The sequence below is a fragment of the Glycine soja genome, chromosome 20 (genome assembly GCF_004193775.1).
Source record: "Glycine soja cultivar W05 chromosome 20, ASM419377v2, whole genome shotgun sequence".
Classification (NCBI taxonomy): domain Eukaryota; kingdom Viridiplantae; phylum Streptophyta; class Magnoliopsida; order Fabales; family Fabaceae; genus Glycine; species Glycine soja.
Window position 1 is genome coordinate 47202006 of NC_041021.1, and position 26032 is coordinate 47228037.

General features: G+C 29.8%; 2 protein-coding genes and 1 pseudogene across 7 annotated transcripts; 1 reads left to right on the forward strand and 2 right to left on the reverse strand.

Annotated features, from left to right (window-relative positions):
* Window positions 1-13176: 13176 nt before the first annotated feature.
* LOC114402468 lies at window positions 13177-16797 on the reverse strand. The gene is made up of 2 exons (XM_028365047.1): window positions 16285-16797; window positions 13177-13630 (listed from the first exon to the last, which is right to left on the reverse strand). The coding sequence occupies exons 1-2, from the start codon at window positions 16699-16701 to the stop codon at window positions 13475-13477; spliced, it is 573 nt and encodes a 190-aa protein (XP_028220848.1). The 5' UTR covers window positions 16702-16797; the 3' UTR covers window positions 13177-13474.
* Window positions 16798-17609: 812 nt separating this feature from the next.
* Window positions 17610-20426, reverse strand: LOC114401168 (DNA-directed RNA polymerase V subunit 7-like). Of its 6 annotated transcripts, XM_028363599.1 has the most exons (4): window positions 20320-20384; window positions 19868-19967; window positions 18024-18556; window positions 17610-17850 (listed from the first exon to the last, which is right to left on the reverse strand). In XM_028363599.1, the coding sequence occupies exons 2-4, from the start codon at window positions 19924-19926 to the stop codon at window positions 17819-17821; spliced, it is 624 nt and encodes a 207-aa protein (XP_028219400.1). In that variant the 5' UTR covers window positions 19927-19967; window positions 20320-20384; the 3' UTR covers window positions 17610-17818. The 6 variants fall into 6 exon arrangements, with proteins under 6 accessions (XP_028219400.1, XP_028219401.1, XP_028219402.1 ...); XM_028363600.1 differs by having other exon boundaries at window positions 17612-18556; window positions 19895-19967; window positions 20320-20377; XM_028363601.1 differs by lacking the exon at window positions 19868-19967 and having other exon boundaries at window positions 17612-18556; window positions 20320-20426.
* Window positions 20329-24488, forward strand: LOC114402178 (annotated as a pseudogene).
* The last annotated feature ends 1544 nt before the right edge of the window (window positions 24489-26032 follow it).

The window sequence follows — 26032 nt, forward strand, 5'->3', positions numbered from 1 at the left end:
AATTCGTCAAGAAAAAACCTCAAGGCATTATTACATTTTAAAAAAATCATAAAAATACTTTAAAATTTTTATTCATTAAATATTTACTTTAATTTTTTTTATAAATAATGTTTATTATTATTTTTTTTGAAAAGAAGGGACAACGTGCCCCAACAGAGATCGATTAAAATCCACCGGTGAAAATTAGGAAAACTTACGTCAATCTTAATTTATCATATATAATAAATTTATTAATATTTATAATAATTATTTTAAATATCATATATGTACTATTATAATTTTTAATTGATTACTAATGTAAAATTATTTACATAATTACACTAATAATATATAAAACTAAACTCATGGATGATTGTAAACCATGTATATAGTTATAATGTTGTTACATCTATTATGTAAAATGTGGTTAAGTTATAGAACTTACATTAATATTAATTTATCATATATAATAAATTTATTAATATTTATAATAATTATCTTAAATATCATATATGTACAATCATAATTTTTAATTGATTAATAATATAAAACTATTTACATAATTACACTAATAATGTATAAAATTAATCTCAACAGTTGTTGTAAACCGGCCATGTATAAAGTTATAATATTGTTACCTCTTTTATGTAAAATATAGCTAAGTTATAGAATTTCTATATAATTTCAATGAACTTGTTTTAAAAAGAGTAGAAGAATCCATTCAAAATCGATCAAAATGTGAACTAAAATTTGAGAAGTTAAATGTATCGTCGAAGGGAGTTACTATGATTAGAACTGGAAAATACTCAGAAGCAAGATGTTTCAAAAATAAAAAATATTAGTGGTAGCGGTTAGGAAGAAGTTACATGAAGACATCAAATAATATTAGATCAATGTATTTAATAATATTGTTATACACTTGTTAAAATCATACAATTTGTTTGTTAGTATTAAGAGTTTATAAATAAAACGGACGACTACTAATTTTCAAGGGGATTGAAACACTATCACTTAATTTTTTCAAAACTATCATTGATGACTAGAGGAGGTTCAATATGTCATCGTGTATGTATTCAATTATCATCTTTTATAAATTCATATTTTTTTTTTACTTTAATACATCTTTTTAAGCTATTTATCTTTCAAATCTTCGTTTCTTCTCAAAATTTTATTTTTTTCAATCTTGACCTCTTATTACTTTTAGAATTACTATCGAAATTGAAATTATTATAAAAATAATCTTTAAATTAAAAACACTTTTATGAAATTTTCTTACTAATCATCCTATAAAGTACTATATTATTATAATAAAAATTAATATATTTATCAAAATTATAATTATTGTATACATTAGGTATTAAACAATTCTTTGATAAATTAAAAATTATGAACTTATTTATTTAATTAAAAAAAATTCATAATCAAAAATGAATTTTATATCTCATCTTTAAACATTTATTTAATATAATTATTTAGTGAAAATTTATTTATTAATTTGAAAATAGATTTCATTTAAAAAAAGTAACTATAATTTTCACGATAACCAAATGCATATCAGGATAATTTTTATTACGTGGAAAGGAGTTTGAGGTATTCTGGAGGAATTTCGAAAGGAGATTAATGGGTCCTATGTAAAACGCTTTTGGTATACATGTTTTCATTAGATTGTATCTTTCCATGTGCAGCAAGGGTCTCCGCATGTGATAACTGTCTATTATCACGTGCTGCAACACAAGTGGTTATTTGATGTGGATATTATCTGTAATTATGGAGGGACACAAGTTGTGCAATTAATGATTTTTTATGTTAATGAGCAAAACAAAACAAAAAATGGTTATTGTTATAAAAAATTAAATAAAAATAAATACTTTCATATTAACTATTTAGCTTTTCACTTTGAGTTTAATTTTGATATTATTAAAAAATACATTATCAAATAATTAGAAATTACTTTAAATATAAATTTTAAAGTATTATACAAATTAAAAATGTTACCGCACATAATAATTTTTTTAATTAATTAAATGATAATCTAAAAAATGTTTATATTTTTTTAAACTTTCTGTCTTTCTTTTTTTTCACTTTTATTTCACTTATCATGATTCATGCCATTCATAATTGTAGTTGAAGGGATAGGACTCCCGAAAGTAAGATATATAATTTAAACTAACAATTTTTTTAAGTATTATATTTATATTTACAAGTATATATTTGATAAAATTATAATTTAGCTTTTTAAAATCATTTCACTGATAATAAAAATATATACTTTAAAATTTAAACATAAAATTATTTTAATTTGTAAGTATTTTATTAAAATAATATTGATAAAAAAAATTAAAAACCTTTGGCTAGATATTTGAATAAAGATTTTTTTTAATTTCATAGAATCTGAAAGACATTTATTAAAAATAGACTAATTTATACTCATATCTCCTGTGTTTTTTTTTAATTGCACCTGACACTCATCTTTTTCTGTATCCTACAAAAAATTCTTTAATTGTTTAACTCATATTACACTCAAACCCCTTCTCTTCTAATTATACCGTTTAATAATTTAACAAAAAATAGGCACATGTTCATGATATAACTTTTAATAAAAATTTATGTATACAATATAATCACTTCTTCCTCACACTCGACCCCTTGTGCTTTTTTAAATTGCACCTGACCCCCTCCTTTTTATACCTTACAAAAAAATTTCTTAATTATTTAGCTCACATTACACTCAAACTCCCTCCTCCATAAACATCGTTTAATAATTTAACAGAAAGTAGACACATGCTGGTTACATGACTTTTAATGAAAATTTATGTCTAAAATATTCTTATCTTCTTTCTCTTAACTCCATAAAAGACATGACACCATTTTCAACATGAAAATATTTTAAGGCTCTTCCTTTTTTTTCCCCTCTAATGGGACGTGAACCCAACTTTTTGTTGCACATGAATTCACCTTGTTAGTATGTATTTGTTAACACTCTTCTTTTATTTTTTAGTTCAACTTTTTTTGCGCGGGTTGAGTTGTTTGATTGTTGCGTTTTTTGTTGAACGTGTTTTCATCAATACATATTGATTCGATATTGTCTTTTGTTTTAAATTTTAGTATAATATGAGCTAAATAATTAAGAGATTTTTTGTAGGATGTAAAAAGGAGGGAGTCAGGTGCAATTTAAAAAAAACACAAGAAGTGGAGTGTGAGAAGAAGTGACAATATTTTAGACATAAATTTTTATTAAAAGTCATGTGATTAACATGTGTTTATTTTTTTTTTTTGGAAAAATATAAATTATATTAAACCTAAAATAATACAATAATAAATAGAGTATACTTCGCAGCTAGAAAATGTATTTATTTTTTGTTAAATTATTAAATGGTATAATTAGGAAAGAGGGGGTTTGAGGGTAATGTGAGTTAAATAATTAAAAGATTTTTTGTAGAATGAAAAAAAAAATGTTCGGTGCAATTAAAAAAAACACAAAAGATACTAATGTAATTTAATCTATTTTTAATATATGTCTTTCAGATTCTATTTTTAGTCTATTTTTAATAGCACCTGATATCGACCATTATTACTTATAATTTTAACTTATTTAATCTTTTAATGTGAATCCTATATCTACATCATTATGAGCATAGTCAAATATAGATGAACAACTTTTTTCCAACTTTATGACACGAGACATTTGGGCTTTGATTTATCATGTGGTTTTCGTTTGTTTATTTATTTATTTGACATTGAGCAACTTATTATGTGCTCTTAATAAGCTCCAACTATTTATTTATTATGTGCTCTTAATAAGCTCCATGGACTCTTAATAAGCTCCAACTACTTGAGGTGTCTTACAATTTAGACTACCTTGGAATACTTCTAGTTCTGCTCGGCTTAAAGAAATCAAAACGGTCACTATTTCAGGCTTGTAATTGAGTTGCATTATGCTGCTTCACTTATCTATTTCAAGTGAGTCCCTAATAAGGATTGGTGATTCCAAGCTTGTGTGAATTCCTAGGTTTATGATGCTTAAATAAATGCATATCTGGTTTAGCTTTTGGCATTTGTGATCCACGTCCAACCTGAAGCATCTAAATGTTGCTTCTGCATCTTCTTAAATTTTTGATGCGGAAATGGGGAGGAACGCGCTGAAGCAAACACACTATATTTGATTATGTATGTGTTATATGTCTAGTTAGACTTGGGTAAGGCAAGGTTTGGATGAAGGATGTTTGATTCTACTTCTATTACTATGTACTTTATACTGAAAAGACAATAAAAGAAGTCAAATTAGTAAATGAATAAGGTGAAAGATTTTGTGGATCGGTGTATACCACTAGATTCAGAGAAGCGATGAGTCACAGAGGTGTGGAACACCAGAAAAGCATATGACAGCACACAAGCTTCACTAACGAATTCCCTTTTCTTCAATTTGTAATGGTACAATGCAATTTATGCTACCCAACACTAGTACAGTTCAAAATCAATACCATACTACAAACTATTAACTATCAAGAACTGCCGACAGCATGTATTAGGTCCACCATGCTTATTATCTCATCTCATGTGTCTAATGATAACAAATAAATTAACTTTTCGATAAAAAAAAAAAGTATCAGCTAGACATACAGTTTTAGTGATTTCCAAAGTCTAATAAATAGTTTACTGTTTATTTGGTTTAATGAATATTCTAGAATTTAAAATATAGAATATTCATGAATTAAAACCACTAAAACTGTAAACTATTCATTAAAGGTGCTTGTTGGAAGCTTGCTTGTGAAGATTCTATGGAGGCTGGATCTTTGAGCTCCAATGAGGTCCTTCAATGGTGATTTTTCACCATGGAGATGCAGCGGAAGGCAAAGGAGAAGAGGAGAGGGGAGACAAAGAAACTATGGTTGAAACTAGCCAAATAAACTATGGTTGAAACCGCCTAGATAGCTTGCATTTTACCAATTAGTTTTTTTACCTTATCTTTCACACCTCTTTTAGTGTTTATTTGACTAGTTTCAACCATAGTTTCTTTTACCTTTTGTTTTCAAACCTCCAACAAGAAAGAACCACAACTTAGGAACCAACATGAGTCATCATTCATCTAGTGTTAATGGCGAGGGTACTAGTCATAAAGACCCTTTATCTAGAATCTTAGATGAGTTGAGTTCCCTCAAGTTATGGAAAGAAAAACAAGAGAGAAAAGAAAAAGGAAAAAAAGAGTGGAAGAAATAAGTCAAGATGAAAGAAAGAAAATAAGAGAGGAAGAAAGAAGAAAAATAATGAAAGAAATGAAAAGAGAAAAACATGCCTCCTATAGTAGTCATAACTCTTGCAAGAGCCTAAGTGAAGAACTTCGTGACTATTACGAAGGAAGGCATAGGTCACATCTTAGACCTCACTCCCATAGAAGAGTAAAGGAAAGAAAGCCTCAAGAGGCTAACATTAACCTCTCATACTTCCATGGGAAGGACAATGTAGAGGCTAACTTAGATTGGGAAATAACGGTAGAGCAACAACTTAAAAAGAAGTCTACTTCAAAATCTAATGGCTCTCACTCTTATCCAAAGAAAGACCAAGGTCAAGGCATCTTAGGGGTGACACCTTCTAAGCCCAAAGATGATAACGGGAAGGCAATAGAAAAGCAAGCCCCTAAGGCTAGTATGCAAGAGAAAACTAGCTCTATAAAGTGCTTTAAATGTCTTGGAAGAGGACACATTACTTCTCAATGCCCCACCACAAAAACCATGATTATGAGGGGCCAAGACATTTATAGTAGCCAAGATGAGGCTACTACTTCACCTTCCTCTAGTGAAAGTGAAAAAGCAAAAGGGGAAGAATCTAGTGAAGAAATCTACCCCCAAGAAGAAGGACAACCATTAGTGGTTAAAGAGAAGTGTAAGGAGGTAAGTGTCTCCTCCAAGAGTTTAGCTAAAAAGGAAACTCATTTTACAATAAAGACAAACATTAAAGAAACTTTCCCTCTTAGACAACCTCCACATTTTCTCTTTTGTAAAAAGGCACTTGCTAGCATTGCCACACCTCTTGGGCTTGAGTTTATTCCTCAAGTAAAGAAGTTGTTGGATGAGGGTTTGGTTTGCAAAAGCTTAAATCCTTGTGCTTTGTTGGTGCCCAAAATAGGTATTATTAGGCACCAAGTCCCTAAAATAGGTGGTATGATGAATGTTTTGAGTGGTGCAACACTCTTTTGTAAAATCACTCATGCACCCAACATCTTCATGATTTGTGTACATAGGGACCCATTAGTGGTCGAAGTATGAGAGGTTAATGTTAGCCTCTTGAGGCTTTCTTTCCTTTACTCTTCTATGGGAGTGAGGTCTAAGATGTGACCTATGCCTTCCTTCATAATAGTCACGAAGTTCTTCACTTAGGCTCTTGCAAGAGTTATGACTACTATAGGAGGCATGTTTTTCTCTTTTCATTTCTTTCATTATTTTTCTTCTTTCTTCCTCTCTTATTTTCTTTCTTTCATCTTGACTTATTTCTTCCACTCTTTTTTTCCTTTTTCTTTTCTCTCTTGTTTTTCTTTCCATAACTTGAGGGAACTCAACTCATCTAAGATTCTAGATAAAGGGTCTTTATGACTAGTACCCTCGCCATTAACACTAGATGAATGATGACTCATGTTGGTTCCTAAGTTGTGGTTCTTTCTTGTTGGAGGTTTGAAAACAAAAGGTAAAAGAAACTATGGTTGAAACTAGTCAAATAAACACTAAAAGAGGTGTGAAAGATAAGGTAAAAAAACTAATTGGTAAAATGCAAGCTATCTAGGCGGTTTCAACCATAGTTTATTTGGCTAGTTTCAACCATAGTTTCTTTGTCTCCCCTCTCCTCTTCTCCTTTGCCTTCCGCTGCATCTCCATGGTGAAAAATCACCATTGAAGGACCTCATTGGAGCTCAAAGATCCAGCTTCCATAGAATCTTCACAAGCAAGCTTCCAACAAGCACCTTTAATGAATAGTTTACAGTTTTAGTGGTTTTAATTCATGAATATTCTATATTTTAAATTCTAGAATATTCATTAAACCAAATAAACAGTAAACTATTTATTAGACTTTGGAAATCACTAAAACTGTATGTCTAGCTGATACTTTTTTTTTTTATCGAAAAGTTAATTTATTTGTTATCATTAGACACATGAGATGAGATAATAAGCATGGTGGACCTAATACATGCTGTCGGCAGTTCTTGATAGTTAATAGTTTGTAGTATGGTATTGATTTTGAACTGTACTAGTGTTGGGTAGCATAAATTGCATTGTACCATTACAAATTGAAGAAAAGGGAATTCGTTAGTGAAGCTTGTGTGCTGTCATATGCTTTTCTGGTGTTCCACACCTCTGTGACTCATCGCTTCTCTGAATCTAGTGGTATACACCGATCCACAAAATCTTTCACCTTATTCATTTACTAATTTGACTTCTTTTATTGTCTTTTCAGTATAAAGTACATAGTAATAGAAGTAGAATCAAACATCCTTCATCCAAACCTTGCCTTACCCAAGTCTAACTAGACATATAACACATACATAATCAAATATAGTGTGTTTGCTTCAGCGCGTTCCTCCCCATTTCCGCATCAAAAATTTAAGAAGATGCAGAAGCAACATTTAGATGCTTCAGGTTGGACGTGGATCACAAATGCCAAAAGCTAAACCAGATATGCATTTATTTAAGCATCATAAACCTAGGAATTCACACAAGCTTGGAATCACCAATCCTTATTAGGGACTCACTTGAAATAGATAAGTGAAGCAGCATAATGCAACTCAATTACAAGCCTGAAATAGTGACCGTTTTGATTTCTTTAAGCCGAGCAGAACTAGAAGTATTCCAAGGTAGTCTAAATTGTAAGACACCTCAAGTAGTTGGAGCTTATTAAGAGTCCATGGAGCTTATTAAGAGCACATAATAAATAAATAGTTGGAGCTTATTAAGAGCACATAATAAGTTGCTCAATGTCAAATAAATAAATAAACAAACGAAAACCACATGATAAATCAAAGCCCAAATGTCTCGTGTCATAAAGTTGGAAAAAAGTTGTTCATCTATATTTGACTATGCTCATAATGATGTAGATATAGGATTCACATTAAAAGATTAAATAAGTTAAAATTATAAGTAATAATGGTCGATATCAGGTGCTATTAAAAATAGACTAAAAATAGAATCTGAAAGACATATATTAAAAATAGATTAAATTACATTAGTATCTTTTGTGTTTTTTTTAATTGCACCGAACATTTTTTTTTTCATTCTACAAAAAATCTTTTAATTATTTAACTCACATTACCCTCAAACCCCCTCTTTCCTAATTATACCATTTAATAATTTAACAAAAAATAAATACATTTTCTAGCTGCGAAGTATACTCTATTTATTATTGTATTATTTTAGGTTTAATATAATTTATATTTTTCCAAAAAAAAAAATAAACACATGTTAATCACATGACTTTTAATAAAAATTTATGTCTAAAATATTGTCACTTCTTCTCACACTCCACTTCTTGTGTTTTTTTTAAATTGCACCTGACTCCCTCCTTTTTACATCCTACAAAAAATCTCTTAATTATTTAGCTCATATTATACTAAAATTTAAAACAAAAGACAATATCGAATCAATATGTATTGATGAAAACACGTTCAACAAAAAACGCAACAATCAAACAACTCAACCCGCGCAAAAAAAGTTGAACTAAAAAATAAAAGAAGAGTGTTAACAAATACATACTAACAAGGTGAATTCATGTGCAACAAAAAGTTGGGTTCACGTCCCATTAGAGGGGAAAAAAAAGGAAGAGCCTTAAAATATTTTCATGTTGAAAATGGTGTCATGTCTTTTATGGAGTTAAGAGAAAGAAGATAAGAATATTTTAGACATAAATTTTCATTAAAAGTCATGTAACCAGCATGTGTCTACTTTCTGTTAAATTATTAAACGATGTTTATGGAGGAGGGAGTTTGAGTGTAATGTGAGCTAAATAATTAAGAAATTTTTTTGTAAGGTATAAAAAGGAGGGGGTCAGGTGCAATTTAAAAAAGCACAAGGGGTCGAGTGTGAGGAAGAAGTGATTATATTGTATACATAAATTTTTATTAAAAGTTATATCATGAACATGTGCCTATTTTTTGTTAAATTATTAAACGGTATAATTAGAAGAGAAGGGGTTTGAGTGTAATATGAGTTAAACAATTAAAGAATTTTTTGTAGGATACAGAAAAAGATGAGTGTCAGGTGCAATTAAAAAAAAACACAGGAGATATGAGTATAAATTAGTCTATTTTTAATAAATGTCTTTCAGATTCTATGAAATTAAAAAAAATCTTTATTCAAATATCTAGCCAAAGGTTTTTAATTTTTTTTATCAATATTATTTTAATAAAATACTTACAAATTAAAATAATTTTATGTTTAAATTTTAAAGTATATATTTTTATTATCAGTGAAATGATTTTAAAAAGCTAAATTATAATTTTATCAAATATATACTTGTAAATATAAATATAATACTTAAAAAAATTGTTAGTTTAAATTATATATCTTACTTTCGGGAGTCCTATCCCTTCAACTACAATTATGAATGGCATGAATCATGATAAGTGAAATAAAAGTGAAAAAAAAAGAAAGACAGAAAGTTTAAAAAAATATAAACATTTTTTAGATTATCATTTAATTAATTAAAAAAATTATTATGTGCGGTAACATTTTTAATTTGTATAATACTTTAAAATTTATATTTAAAGTAATTTCTAATTATTTGATAATGTATTTTTTAATAATATCAAAATTAAACTCAAAGTGAAAAGCTAAATAGTTAATATGAAAGTATTTATTTTTATTTAATTTTTTATAACAATAACCATTTTTTGTTTTGTTTTGCTCATTAACATAAAAAATCATTAATTGCACAACTTGTGTCCCTCCATAATTACAGATAATATCCACATCAAATAACCACTTGTGTTGCAGCACGTGATAATAGACAGTTATCACATGCGGAGACCCTTGCTGCACATGGAAAGATACAATCTAATGAAAACATGTATACCAAAAGCGTTTTACATAGGACCCATTAATCTCCTTTCGAAATTCCTCCAGAATACCTCAAACTCCTTTCCACGTAATAAAAATTATCCTGATATGCATTTGGTTATCGTGAAAATTATAGTTACTTTTTTTAAATGAAATCTATTTTCAAATTAATAAATAAATTTTCACTAAATAATTATATTAAATAAATGTTTAAAGATGAGATATAAAATTCATTTTTGATTATGAATTTTTTTTAATTAAATAAATAAGTTCATAATTTTTAATTTATCAAAGAATTGTTTAATACCTAATGTATACAATAATTATAATTTTGATAAATATATTAATTTTTATTATAATAATATAGTACTTTATAGGATGATTAGTAAGAAAATTTCATAAAAGTGTTTTTAATTTAAAGATTATTTTTATAATAATTTCAATTTCGATAGTAATTCTAAAAGTAATAAGAGGTCAAGATTGAAAAAAATAAAATTTTGAGAAGAAACGAAGATTTGAAAGATAAATAGCTTAAAAAGATGTATTAAAGTAAAAAAAAAATATGAATTTATAAAAGATGATAATTGAATACATACACGATGACATATTGAACCTCCTCTAGTCATCAATGATAGTTTTGAAAAAATTAAGTGATAGTGTTTCAATCCCCTTGAAAATTAGTAGTCGTCCGTTTTATTTATAAACTCTTAATACTAACAAACAAATTGTATGATTTTAACAAGTGTATAACAATATTATTAAATACATTGATCTAATATTATTTGATGTCTTCATGTAACTTCTTCCTAACCGCTACCACTAATATTTTTTATTTTTGAAACATCTTGCTTCTGAGTATTTTCCAGTTCTAATCATAGTAACTCCCTTCGACGATACATTTAACTTCTCAAATTTTAGTTCACATTTTGATCGATTTTGAATGGATTCTTCTACTCTTTTTAAAACAAGTTCATTGAAATTATATAGAAATTCTATAACTTAGCTATATTTTACATAAAAGAGGTAACAATATTATAACTTTATACATGGCCGGTTTACAACAACTGTTGAGATTAATTTTATACATTATTAGTGTAATTATGTAAATAGTTTTATATTATTAATCAATTAAAAATTATGATTGTACATATATGATATTTAAGATAATTATTATAAATATTAATAAATTTATTATATATGATAAATTAATATTAATGTAAGTTCTATAACTTAACCACATTTTACATAATAGATGTAACAACATTATAACTATATACATGGTTTACAATCATCCATGAGTTTAGTTTTATATATTATTAGTGTAATTATGTAAATAATTTTACATTAGTAATCAATTAAAAATTATAATAGTACATATATGATATTTAAAATAATTATTATAAATATTAATAAATTTATTATATATGATAAATTAAGATTGACGTAAGTTTTCCTAATTTTCACCGGTGGATTTTAATCGATCTCTGTTGGGGCACGTTGTCCCTTCTTTTCAAAAAAAATAATAATAAACATTATTTATAAAAAAAATTAAAGTAAATATTTAATGAATAAAAATTTTAAAGTATTTTTATGATTTTTTTAAAATGTAATAATGCCTTGAGGTTTTTTCTTGACGAATTGAATAGAAGATTTAGAACTAACCTTAGCAAACTAGTTAAGCTCTAATTCGTTGTCAATATCACAAGGATTTACAATAAAGTAGTATTTACATATGAACTAAAATGGTTGGTACGAAGAGGTTAATATATCTTCGATCACTATCATATTTAGTTCGGAAATCTATTTTTTTTTATAAAAAAAGTCAATATCTAGCTAGTATATATACCATACAGACTTATTCACTGCAAATTTGTTAAAGGGTTTCGAAATTTGGTGGAAATAAAATTTTGAAGAAAAAGGAAAGAGAGAATTTTTTTTTAAAATTAAGATATTTATGTAATATTTATAAAGAAATATAATATTAAATATATAATAATATATTATATTTTTCATTTTAAAAAATCAAATTAATATATATTTATTGAAAATTAAAATTTTACTCCATATACTGTAATAAATTAGCATTGAAAAGTATAAAAACCATTTTTAAAAATGTGATACAACACATTTGAGCTGGGAACAATTTCTTTTTATTATTATTATCATGGGCAGGAAAAATGTTAAATAAACATGCTATAGACCAATAAGAAATTAACGTGTGTTCTAGTGATCAACTAACTCAAAAGTTCCCAATTTATGCAAAACCAATCCCTTTTTATTTTTGTGAAAATGTAAAATCAAAAACATTTAAATTCTCTATAGTGAAATAATAGAATATTTTCCAACATTTTAAAGACAGTTTAAATAGTAAATATAGATACAATTTGCCCACCATAAATAAATCTTTACGAATAAGCATATGTTAAATTAAAGGTAGTGTCTGTTTAGAAACAATTTAATTATAAAGGGATCCACACTACCTTTGTTTAACAAAGTGAATTAAAATATAAATTTCACTTATTTTAGTGATAATTTCATTCTGTCTTTACTTTCTTTTTCCGCAAACGAAGGGATCTGAGTTGCTTAGGTCATAAACTAAATTTGCTGATTACGTCACAGACTCACAGTACCAATTCTGTTACTGCGTTCCCATTGACTAATTGATGGATTAAATAATAAATAATACACATGTCTCACGCTGTCACTAGGCGACAAACAACTCATTATTTTATCGTGCTTTTCAATTAAAACCATCCCAACCTAACATATTTTTAGGCTTCAGTAATAGAAATCAACTTACGGATTAACTTAATCCGTAAAAGACTTATGGATCAACTTGATCCGTAAGTCTTAAAAATTAACTTACAGATCAACTTGATTCGTAAGGAATATTTCTGTCTTTTTATGATTAGTGTTGGGTGTACCAACAATAATACTGGATGCACCTAGCAACACTCTAAATCCAGATAGAGTCCCACCAAAAAAATGCATCACTGAATCTGAACACCTAAATTGGATGGTTTATCCACACAAGAATTACTTTTTCCGTACATGTGGAAACAAGAAAATGTATGAGAATCAAGTTTGTGCGTGAACTTGATTTCTAATATTGTAGAAACCAAGTAATTAATTTAATCTTTATTTTATATTGTGATATATCTAATCCAAGTCAAACATAAATTATGATAGAATATGTATTGTCTATAATAAATTAGATTATTACAGGTCATTGGTTGCAACCTATGTGCCACAAATTTGTAGGGAAGATAACGAGTAAATCACGTTATGGTGCCTTGGTACTTGAACAGAAAGTTGTAATGATAGCAATGTACAGAGGAAGTGAATGATGAAAGAAGAGAGAAATGAAGAAGGATGATGAGTTATTTGTATAAAATGCAATTCAATATATCTATATCAATCCCACAAAAAAGGTTGGTTTTCATGCACTAGACTCATCATCAATAATTTTGTTGAGGACGCTTCATTTTGAGAAGATGGGAGAGTCCTGCAATAACATGTAAACGACTATTTGGGACACCAGTCTTTGCAAGGGCCTTTCCATTGTTGTCAAGAAGCACAAAGCAAGGAACATAGCTAACATCATAATTAAGGAGCTGCAATTCGAAGATTTAAAAACAAGTCAGCAAGAAATTATAATGAACAAAGTGTATTCTCCTGAGGTTAAACAAATAAATATCATATCCAATTATTCGTATACAACAGTATCCTCAAGCTATAAAAGATAGCAAAACCAATTTCATTGAAGATCATGCGAGAATATCGAGAAGCAATAGCGTGAATTATTTCCAAAGGAAATCCACGAAACTAGATTTCAAGTTCCACATCATTTCCAGAAATAGAAAAGGATAAAGTATTCAAAGAAAACTTTCAAGTCCATCCTAAATTCGGACCTCTACAATTTCCATCAAGTATGGGATAAAGGCCTCAAATCTCTTAAATCTACAATGTATTTGATCTTAAATTAAAAATTGATGCTCTTCCCATACCCCTCCAAAAAATTGATGTTCCTTACCAGAACCATCATCTCAGGTTTCGCATAGAAATATCTCAAAATGGATCCCATTCATATCAAAAGTGGATGCATTGAAGAACAGAGATATTAATATGGACCTAGAATGTAATATTTTGAACTTTTGAGCTGAAGAGTGATCGTAGGATGGGATGGTACTCTCTGTTTGGGTAAAATGCCAGCATTGCCCATTTGTCAATTTTTAATAGCATGTGCTAACAAATGAGATTGTCCAAGGTATAATCCGACAGTTGAAAAGGTAAGGTTAAATATGGAAGCAGCATTTGTTACAATGCACGCTGTACATAATCCAAGGCAAGATAGCAGGTTAAGCCAATTTAAGCAGCAGCTAGAGTGTAAAGAATATTAGCAGGGTTTGCATGTAAAGGTAATTCTGAAAGAATGAATAAAAAAGCCAAAAAGTAATCGCATGAAGAGTCAAGAATGCAATACTTCTTGAGAGGGATATATTGAGGATCACATTTAAAAAAAAAAAATTGCGAAACAGGCCTGCATCTAAAAGAGGAGTAGAAAAAAAGGCTTGCAGCAGGGGACTGACATAGCGAGGTCCAATGGCTTAGTCAGGTCTGCCCAAACGTGGTTCAGCATACTTACTCTAGGAGATAACATGAATAATTATTATATTAAGCTTTGCTAAGTCCCCTTGTCCCATTTATTTCTTTCTAATGACCAAACTTTGATATTTAATCTTGTACACTTGAGTTAAAGAAACAAAACAATATAAAATAACTTTCACAAAGCAACAAAGCGATAAGGTAGGATACACCAAGCCAAAATCCATCATAATCCAATGACAAGTAAACCCAATTTCCATAGCAGAAACAAATGACACTGGTAATAAACAAATATGTTAAACAATGTAAAAGAAGTCAGACCCTGAACAAACAAAACAAAAAATATCACACAAAAAGGAAAAATAAACAGAAAGGCAGTTTATATGAAGTTATCCATTTCCATAGCACGAGTTTGTATCAAAAGTTCTTCCTTGATTTAGGCATATGGTGGAAAACCTGATGTCACCACCATTGAGCTAAAATATCACCTACTATGATAATGCATGAGAAATGGGAATTAGGGCCTGTTTGAATAAATGTCTCAACAAGCACTTATCTAAAAACTTATTTTTAACTTACGCATAAGCTAATTTTTAGCTCATGGAGAAACTTATTTAATTTTTATTCTCTTATAATTGTTTCTGAAGAAGTTTATCCAAACAAGTTCTTAATTATAAACTACTTGTTGGGTTTCTGTTTGAGCATAATATATACAAGTACTCTTAGAATTTTAGGGTTTGGACCTAACTCAACATTACAAAACCGACTTGTAAGGTGAGAATTTTTCCTCACTTATATACTTTAATTTGGTCATATCAATAGTTGATGTGAAATCTCCAACAAGTACTGTTCATGCTATTGTAGCGTTGCTGCATGGGTATTTAGCAAGTTTATGTTTCATGTCTGTATGGCAAACGAGTAATTGACTTAAAAGGGAAAGCAACATGATTTTGTCCTTGCCACTTTATGCAAATTAATTCATATGACTAGAATTTATTTATTCCAACAGATAGAATTTGTTCTCATTAACGGGGTTTAATTGCTGTAATTGGGAAGAGTTTGCTTCTTCCAAACTTTATTAGGTTATGTTTTATTTTGCCTAGTTGCTTGTTGTCCATCCTTTTCTGTCTATATCACTTCTGTGTTGCTAAATGGCTATTATCCTACAACGATTCAGAATCACAAATAAAGTTAATCAGTAACAGTCACAACATCACTTGTAGACAAAATGTCCCTAGGATTTTTACTAAGCCCGAGGAAAAACTTACATAAGCAGAACCCATGTGAGTATAATTTTCTATCTATTGGAACAACTAAGGAACATTTTCTTCCTTTCTACAACTAATGTATGGAGAGTAGAAATCAGTGAGTTACAATCAAACTTCTTGAAGGTACTATATCAGATTAGATTTCTCCAAAGATAGTATTTGAAGAAGAAAGGCAGGTGTGAAATGTCAAATGAGTGAGTAAGAAAAAGCTGTTAGAATGGGAGCAAAAAACAATCTTTATTTGAATGAATAGGCTCAGATGAGCATAAAGAAAAGATATTAGAGAATGATGCAAAAGTATGATTCTCTTGTCACAATGTGCAGTCCAAAATGAATGAATCCAAGAGTAATCTCAATTCCTATTGTTAAGGTCAAATAAGTGAAAAATAAGATACCTCAGGTAGCCAATTGGGGTTCTCGGCATCAGCCATGACAATGTTGAGCCAATTAGAGTTCCTGGTTTCGACTTCGGAGACAAATTTGAGCAAGGAATTGCAGAGCCTACACTTGGGGGAGTAGAACTCCACCAAAGTCGCCTCCTTCCCGCTGGCCAGAGCCGACGCAAACGCTCTCTGCTCTGCCTCCGACGACGACGCTGCCGCTGGACTCGTTTTCTTCTTCCGACTCGAAAAAGAGCTCGCAAAATTGAAAGCGATTAAGCCAACGTTTTGGAGTGACTTGAATAGCCATGGACCCTCAAAATTGCAGGGACTAGGGTTAGAGTTAGAGTTATGGTTTGCATCATTCCATGGCCATTTTAGGCAAAACGCAGGTTGCTTGGGGTTAGCATTAGGGTTAGGAATCAAATCCATTTCGTTTCCGGCAACAGGGACAGCATCAAATGGATCAAATACTACAACGTCAGATGACACATCTACAGACTACAGCTACACTACCTAGAGACTTACTCAATTGTAATTATTTTAAGCTTTTACTTTTAATTCAAACTACCATCTTATCTTTTTTTTTTTTGTGAATAACTAACATTTTAACTCTTAGAAGGGTAAATATTTTTTTTATATAATTATTTAATTATACAAATAAAATATCTTAATACTCAATTAACCTATTAAAGAACCATTTCAAAAAATATTTTGATATCAAATTAAATCTTTAAAATGTTCAATTGATGTAACCTATTAAAGTATATTTTTATATGGATTCAAATGTTCATTTAGTCAACATTATAATACAATCTAAAATAATTGTTTTGGAAGTTTTCCCCCCAAAAATTTTAGTGCTAAGCTGGATAATTCGTGCTCTCTTTGATTATTTTCCTGCTTGGCGCATGGAGAAGCGTTTCAAGCAATAAATTTGAATGGAAGTTTATAATGTGGAATATTAGGGAAAGGAGGCCATGGTCTTAAATATTTAATACACTAATAGCAAATTTGAATACTTATAGAGCTGTTTTAGCTTGAAAATATTCAGTTAAGAACCCTTTTAGTTTAACAATCTGCAACAAAATGTCCTCGTATCTGTTACTAAAATATTATATGGATTAAGAAACAACAGAGAAAATAAACAAATCTGTAACAGCAACAAGGTCAACAACGCTGCCAATACTTCAAAACAATCCTAATACGACAAACATGCAACAAAAGGCGAATTCTTTTCTTGGATCATCATAATTCATAGGCGTAAACATACTGGTCTACAGTTTGCAAATTACAATCAACAGCCCTCCTAAGCTTCCTATCAACCATTATGTTAAACAAGATTAAAAAGTCAAGCTTTCTACTAAACCATTAACAGAAGAATGCATATTACACATACGCACATATTGATTTCACTAGTGTATCCCGTACACAAGCCAGAAATCACAGTTCTAAAAGGAAGGCAGACAGAGTTATCATTAATTACAAGAACTGACTTCATATGGAAAATATTTCATCTATTTCAGAAGACAAGGCAACAAAGAAAATGTAGCTAAATATCCGGAGTTGAAATTGGTCCCAGATTTCACTAGTGTATCCCGTACACAAGCCGGAAATCACAGTTCTAAAAGGAAGGCAGACAGAGTTATCATTAATTACAAGAACTGACTTCATATGGAAAATATTTCATCCATTTCAGAAGACAAGGCAACAAAGAAAATGTAGCTAAATATCCGGAGTTGAAATTGGTCCCAGATAATCCCCTTCCAAACTGACCAATGCCTGAAATTCCCTTTCTGCTTCCATCCACTTTGTACCTATCACCGAGAAGCGGACCGTGACATCTTTTCCAATCTTTGACATTTTGTCATTCATGAAGCATGCGTTTTCGCCAGGAACATATCGGTAATCAGGCATCTTCAAATTTGAGAGATAGACATTCTCAATTGGACCACATCTCATGAAAACTCCATGCTTCAGAACCTTGTGGACAACACCCTCTAATATCTCACCCTTGAAAAACTTGAAGGTGATGGCATTAAAAACCACAGGGAAGAGCACATCCCCAGTATGTTGTCTGACCTTTCCTTCCCCTATTTTCTCCAGTGTGGTCACTGCAAGAAAGTATCCCAGATCTTTGGTGGCCTTCTTCACAGCAAAGTCACTCAGAAGGCGGACAATGATTGCCCTATGAAGCATCAGACCTTCCGGTTGCAGATTTTCAGCAGCGATGATGACATTCCAGTGCAGCTGGACTTTGAGAAACATTGTTTGTTTCTTCCTGGTACTTCTGCCATAAAATAAAATGATATTAGAGTGCCATTATATATATCTAATTCAAAAGCACAAGTATTCTTCAAATTAAAAGTCTGCAGTACATGCTAATTAAACTGATGGATATCAAAATTTTGATCCTCGGAGAGTAATGTCAGAAAATCACCAAAATCATTATTGTACTAGGAGATCAGAGTTATGACACTAACAACCATTCATATACAAATAAAAATGTAAGCTTTTCTAGTTTATAACTTCTAAAATAAAGACACACATGTTCCAAATTACTACATGATATGTGTGGCTAGACACAACATTTTATAATTGATGTCCTTTAAATTCTACCATACGAATTTTATCCAGCAAGGTGCAAAACCATATTTGATCAACTTGATATATATATATATATATATATATATATATATATTCTCAAAGCTGTTGACTTGTAACCACAACTACAGCTGCAATAATAAGATATGTTGACTTGAGCAGCTGCTGGAAAATGCCCGAAGTTAATTGACTGAAATCCAAATAATGACCATATGCAGTTGCTGGAAGCCCTTTTAGTTCACAACCTTTCAATTAAAGACACACATGTTTCTACTTGCTACATAAAACCTGATTAGATACAAAAGTTTTCTACTTCATGACCTTTGAACTATAAAACTATAATACAATTTTTTTTCCATAAAGTACAAAAATCATTACCATATACTTCATCAAAAATACATTCCCAAAGCTCTTAACTTGTAACTATGACTACGGTTGCAATAATGGTGATATGATTACTGAAGAAACTGCTGGAAAATGCCCAAAAGTTGTTTTGACACAAATCAAAATAACAACCATGTGCAGTTGCTATAACCAAATCATGGTCATCAATTATGATGCCATTCTTTCAAATATAACAATGCAAACCCTCCAATGATAGGAGCCTCGTGCACTTGACGACAACTGCTTTTATTGGCAGATGCATAGGGGTCTGACTCAAGGTACAGGCAACTCAGTGTTGACATAAAGCCACCAAAGCAGAGGGGTCTAAATACCAGCAAAAAATCATTCAAAAGAAGAATATAAAATGAAAAAGTGCGTTCAGAGCAGCAAAATAATACACTATTTAGCAAACATACACACACAGGCAAATGTTGAAAAGTCATGTGCATCTGTTTGCTTCCACTTGGTAATTAAAATTTACATGAGCAAATTTGACATTAAGTGATGTGCCTCTGTTTGTTTTCACTTGGTAATTACAATTTACATGTACAAATTTGAGACAACCTACAGATTTGAGTGTTTGTTTATCCATTTTTTTTTTTAAGAAACCAACTTTGCTAAGAGAGACAAGTCAACCCACACGGCCACACCCACACTCCCTATCTTGATCATAGACCCCTAAAGAGGAAGAGCAACAATCTGCTACAGCACTACTGCAGGAACAAGAAAACAAATATATATAAGTTCCATTCTTTTTCTTCACACCTTAAACATGAACAGGTGTCTTATTTATACCAGAAACAATGACAAAGAACTATTGCTAACATGACATTAAAAACAAGTAACTAAGATATTCAACACCAGACCCAAAAATATTAAAATTAGATATTCTACAAACAAAAACCTTGGTTTTGGGATTTTATAAAACCTAATCCGAAACGAAAGCCGTTCTTACAGAAGAATAACAAGAGGTTCGCACAAGCAAAACTAAAAGGGTTTAATTAATAGGGGAAAGAGAATCGCTGAGGAAGAAGAAAACATAAATGCATAGCTGAGAGGCATTACCTTAGGATGATGAGTAGCGAAGCGAAAACAAGAGTGAGTCAGTGACAGTGAGGAACGAAACGACAACAATAAAGAAGGGTGTGACCGGGATTTAGTTTAGTGCGAGTGGCTCGCCTCTACTTCTCTACGCTTCACCCTTCGATGTCTGACACGTGTGTCACAGAAAACTGAAATCATCTCGCCAATATTATGAGTTAGGCTATCACTAGTATCACACATTTTAAAATAATAATAATTTTACATAATCTAGTAAGTAATTCTTTTATATATATATTTTACATAAAGAAACTAATTTATATTTTTTTTCAATTATAAATATTTTAAAAATAATTAATTTTAGGATAAATTATTCAAAGTAACTTTTAATTTTAATTAGATCTTTTAGTTTTTTTATTTATTTTTATGTGTGCACCAAATATATTCTTAATTACATACTTAAAAAAATTAGTTATTATTGATTTTATTATTTTAAAAATTTTAAACAAAGGTATCAAAAAGTTATTGTTTTAAAAAAGTTATTCTTTTACAAAAAATTATAACAAGTAGATTCCATATAATATTGCTATTTTATTTTTTCAAATTAAGCATGATTTAATAAATATTTTATTCTTAAAAATACTAATTTATGAATGACATTAATTAAATGCCCATATAACTCAATTTAAGTATACATAGTATATATGTGTATTAATATAATCATGAATATTGTTTATTTGACTCGATCACCTCAATAATAATGAAACTTGTAACACCAATAAATTCTACAACCTTGTCTCGAATATTATCCTTTGAATAATTCACGTCGATTTTCTCAATTATTTTTAATTTCTACCTTATGACATTATCATATTCGATAATACAAATAACATCATTAAATAATATCAATCTTTTAATTTGAAGTCCCTTGTATTTTTAAAAGAGCATCATATATAAGAAAAGCTATATGCCTATGAGTCAATATCTTATCTTTTATTTAACAAGGGTAGCTAACTTCTAAACTTTTTAATCGTTTTATAGAGTCAATCCCCGATTTCCACAGCCAGTGCCAAACCAGAATTCCCTACACTGAAGCTGATTTCTTGCCAGGTTAATATTTTTTTATGTACATGTTACGGGATTGGTGTGTCTAGTATATAATTGGACATATAAAAAACGGTGACACAGATGATATCCAGACGTAGTGCTGCGTATTGCGTACAGCAAACAACAATGTGGATCCTTCAACACCTGGGATGCGAAGGCACTGATAGCCATATATAGCTGCTTTGTCTTTGGAGTACGGGAGTTTCGTTCACCTTACTCAGTTTCAAACAAACGACGTGCTCGGAAACTCGCTGAGGCAGCTGAATCAAGTCCAGAGAAGGAATGCCTCTGCTGTTGGCGAACTTGTCACGTACATAGTGCAAGTGTTTCAACACATCAACGTATGCTGCTGATGGCTATGATCCAGAGGACGTGCCTGACTTGACAGAAGCCTTCCAAGCCATCCTTGTTGTTGTATAATGGTCAATTGCTGCCACCGTTGCTTCCACCGGCAACCTCATTGGTTTATGGTAAGTTATTTGTTTAGACCACATGTATCTTTAATGAAAAATAATTTGAATGAGCCGGGTATGATTATTATAGGTGACAAAATGAAACAACTTCATATATTGTAATCTAACATATCATGTGAAACACTTCTCAATCTGCCAAACCAATGCCACTGACTCTGGAATTATGTATGTGTCATAAAATGTGAAATTTATGAACAAGTGGATTCATTGAATAAAAAATAAGGCTCAGAGTATCTCAGTCAGCAAATTGTGCTGCTCATCCCATTATATAACTTAAATTGTTTGTTTTTACAGGAACTATAAATTATCAGAATATACATTCAGGCTTTCCACTGCTGTTAACAAGTTGGCAACTCATCTTACAAACGTCAAAGAGCAAATAGGTTGATAAATTAATTGCTTCCTGTTCTTTCAAACCAATTAAGAGCCATACTTCTATACTAAGAGTTTGTCTTTATTTGTTGCAGCCAATGTACGAGATTACATTACCATCCAGAACGTCTTTGAGAGGCCTAAAGATATTGTGGATCTTTTGAAGGCTCTGATCTACCCCCAACAAAAGGGAGCTGAGAATCCCAAGATATTTGAAGGGACCAACCTAGTTACAAGGGTTAGTTAGTTTTGTAGGACCTCAGTCCAACTATAATTTTTATGTATGAATAAAAAATTGTTTCAAAATAATATTTACGAGGAACAACAAAATCTAGAAATGAATTAATGATAATATAAAACTAATTTTATAAAATTAATATTTTTTTTTCATTTTTTTATTACTTCTTCATGGTCGGTAGGATGACAATTATTTAGAAATGGAGGGAATAATTTTTGTTATACTGGGTGTGTTGGAATTAGAGATGGAGATAGACACAGTTGAGTGATTAACTGATTATGTTGTGTTTTTGAAATTTATGTCCTAAACAGGGCATCGAACATGTGTTCTGGCAGAAACATGTGTTGCTCTTCATCTCGGGTCTCGACAGCATTGAAGATGAGATTTCGCTTTTGAATTCAACGTATGAAAGATTGCAAGAAGATCCAAAAGAAGCAAAAGGCTTCAAGAAAAGAAGATTTCAAGATATTGTGGATCTCCATTGTGGTTGAGTGGAGCCAGGGTAGTAGGGAACAGTTCAAAGCTTTGAAGAGTGGCATCAAGTTTTATGCGGTGGAATACTTCTTTGAGTTACCGGGGCTCAAGATAATAAAAGATACAGAAAGACTGAATTATGAGATTCAGCCTATTGCCCCGTTGTTCAGCTCTAAAGGTACCCTATTGAATGAAAATGCCCTGGAAGTGATCTTTGAATGGGGCATAGAGGCCTTCCCTTTCAGGAAAGTTGATGGTGATGAACTTACTCTGAAATGGAAGTGGCTTTGGGATTTAATCCTAAAAGCAACACCTGTACTACAGGTACTCTACAATTTTTCAACTTTCTTCTTAAATAATTATTTTTCTCTATTGGCTTAAAAAGACACTCAACTAACTTAGTGCTTATAATTTCCAATTAGTGTTGAGATACATATTTTAAGACTTCAATTTTCATAAATTGTGATAGTGTATCAATCAATTAAAAATTATTATATATATATATATTTTAATAATTTCTGTAAAAATAAACAATTTTATAATTCATAATAATGTGTTTGGGTTATAATGTACAAAAAATTTGTCTTTTTTGATATATAAAAAGATATATTTCAATAAAATAAAATATTTTGAGTTACTGTGACGTTAATATAGAATATATATTTTGTTGATGGTGAATTTTTGCCGAATTTTATCTACAAAATTTAAATGACAGATTTTATTTAAAGGAATGAAGTCCTTAAATAAACATTTCTTTATATGTTGTAAAATTAAAATTAGTTAATTTTTTGAAGACAAAAAAGGTATAGTGATTGACTTATGTATGAAATATTTAATCTTACAAGGTGAATCAGGTGAAGGAGAACAGATACATCTTTATCTATGGAGGTGCCAACAATACGTGGGTCCAGAACTTCACACACGAGCTGTCAAAGATAAAAATGAACGAGAATATCCAACGTGCAGATATCATAATAGAGAACTATGAACTGGGGAAGGGGAAGGGTGAACTCAACAACAGTGTTCCAAGTTTCTGGATTGGCGTATCGCACCAAGAGGCAGTGGACTGTGAGATTCAGAAGATTGTAAAGTGCTTATTCTGCCTCAAAAGGGACCCACAAGGGTGGGCCATTCTCAGCAAAGGGCACAACATTAAGCATCTCTGTCATGGCCAGGCTGTTTATCAGATCGTGGCTGAGTTTCAAAACTGGAAAGAGAGAGTGTTCGATAGAGAAGGGTTTGACATTGCCTTCAAAGAGTACTATATATGATGCCAAGGAGAAAGAGATATCTCACGTGTGGCCGTGTCATGGAGGTGTCTTCTGTTAAGTATAAGTGTTGTCATCGTGATGATGCTTTGAACTGTTGAGTTTGAGTGTCTGATTGTTCAAGTGGAAGGAAGGAGGAGTATCTGCCTTAGTTTGCTTTTGTTGAGCTTTTTGATTTGTTTACTATGCATCGTGTGATATGATATATAAACCACCTGGTTTGCCCCTTCAATGGGTAGACATAGCTAGAAGAAGAGTTTATCTTTTGTATGTCAATCTTTCGTTGAATTTCTTGATTGAATAAAGTTATATAGTTTCTGCATCCGCAAAAGTTGAACAACTCTATTTCTATTTAGTTTGTTCCTTGTTACTTTTGCTGCATTCACTTCTCACTTTGGTATTTGATTAGATTCAAGTGAAGTGTAACTCTATTAGGTTCTCATTCTTTAACTATTTTTTTCTTATTAGTTAATTAAAAAAACTGTTAAAAACTATAAAACTAGATAAATGATTAAATGAGACATCAGACTCATATATTAATTGGAAGTCGAAAAAATTAACTTATAATTGAAAAATTATCTTATTAAATTATAAGTATTTAATAAAAGTAAGTTGTTGAGATAATGGAAAAATGGATAATAACAAAAAAATAATAAAATCATAATTTATTTTAAATATAAATAAAAATGAAAAAAAAATAAAAATTAGAAATTAGAAATTAATTTTTAAAAATAAATCTATTTCAAGTAATGTTTAAAAAAACACTAAAAATTATATTAAAATTATTATTAAAAAATTTATTTACCGAGCAGTTAAACTAGTTTTTAAGTTAATAAAAAAATTAAAACCAACTAAAATATTTTGTCGATCATAGTCTTAACTTGTCAAATTTCTTTTATTTTTTATCCATGATAATAAAAAATAATATCAAACAATTTACACTAACTTACACACCATGCTCAAATTAATTTCTCCAAACAAAGATTTTTAGCTTATTTATAAGTTAATTTTAGCTTATGAAATAATTTATTTATTTATTTTTTAGAAGTATTTTTGTAGAAATTTATCCAATCACATCCTTAATTTTTTGTGATTTTGAAGAAATTTCAATTAATAAAAGATAATATGTCCAAAAGGGTGTATTACTAATATTTTTATTAGACTTACTTACGTCTCTCATTCCCCAAATTTAAATCATTGTTATTTTTTATCTCCTAAATTTAAATTTGTTTTCATTAAATTTTAAAATTGTTCTTTTTAGTCAGCTAATATTATTTTTTTGTGGTTCAAATATTCAATTTGTGACAATTTTTTACTGTAAAAAAGACAATTTTTTTATTGAAATTAAGAGACTAAAAAAACAAATTTAATTTTAACGGACTAAAAACAACAATAACATAAATTTAAGAGATAAAAAATATATTTAAATATTTTTTGAATATCCAATACGGGCTTTCTCCATTTCATTTCAATGGACATTTAAGTTTTTTCACACATAAATAAAAGTAATTATTTTAATACAATAACATTTATTAAGGATTAATTTTACTAAAATATGTGTATTCTCTTTCTTATATTTTATAAATGCATCATTAAGTATCTCCAAGGCAATAATAATTTTTAATAGGGACAATATTGAAATAAAAACTTCAATCTTTAATTTATCGAAATAGGAAAGGTTAATCAATATGAAAAAATAGGCTAAAACAACAATCAATATAAAACGGAGAGAGTAATTTGTATTTCACCCGACACATATAAGTAAAATTTAACTAATTTTTATGTTAATTAAAAGAAAATTAATA

Coding starts and splice junctions, on each gene's coding strand:
- LOC114401168 (XM_028363599.1), bottom strand. CDS start 19,926: ATGATCAAGATAGGGAGTGTGGGTGTGGCCGTGTGGGTTGACTTGTCT. Junction 18,557..19,867: donor GACTTGTCTCTCTTAGCAAA/GTTGGTTTCTTA, acceptor ATTTTATGGCAG/AAGTACCAGGAAGAAACAAA. Junction 17,851..18,023: donor GGTCAGTTTGGAAGGGGATT/ATCTGGGACCAA, acceptor TACACTAGTGAA/ATCTGGGACCAATTTCAACT.
- LOC114402468 (XM_028365047.1), bottom strand. CDS start 16,701: ATGGATTTGATTCCTAACCCTAATGCTAACCCCAAGCAACCTGCGTTT. Junction 13,631..16,284: donor ACCCCAATTGGCTACCTGAG/GTATCTTATTTT, acceptor TTCGAATTGCAG/CTCCTTAATTATGATGTTAG.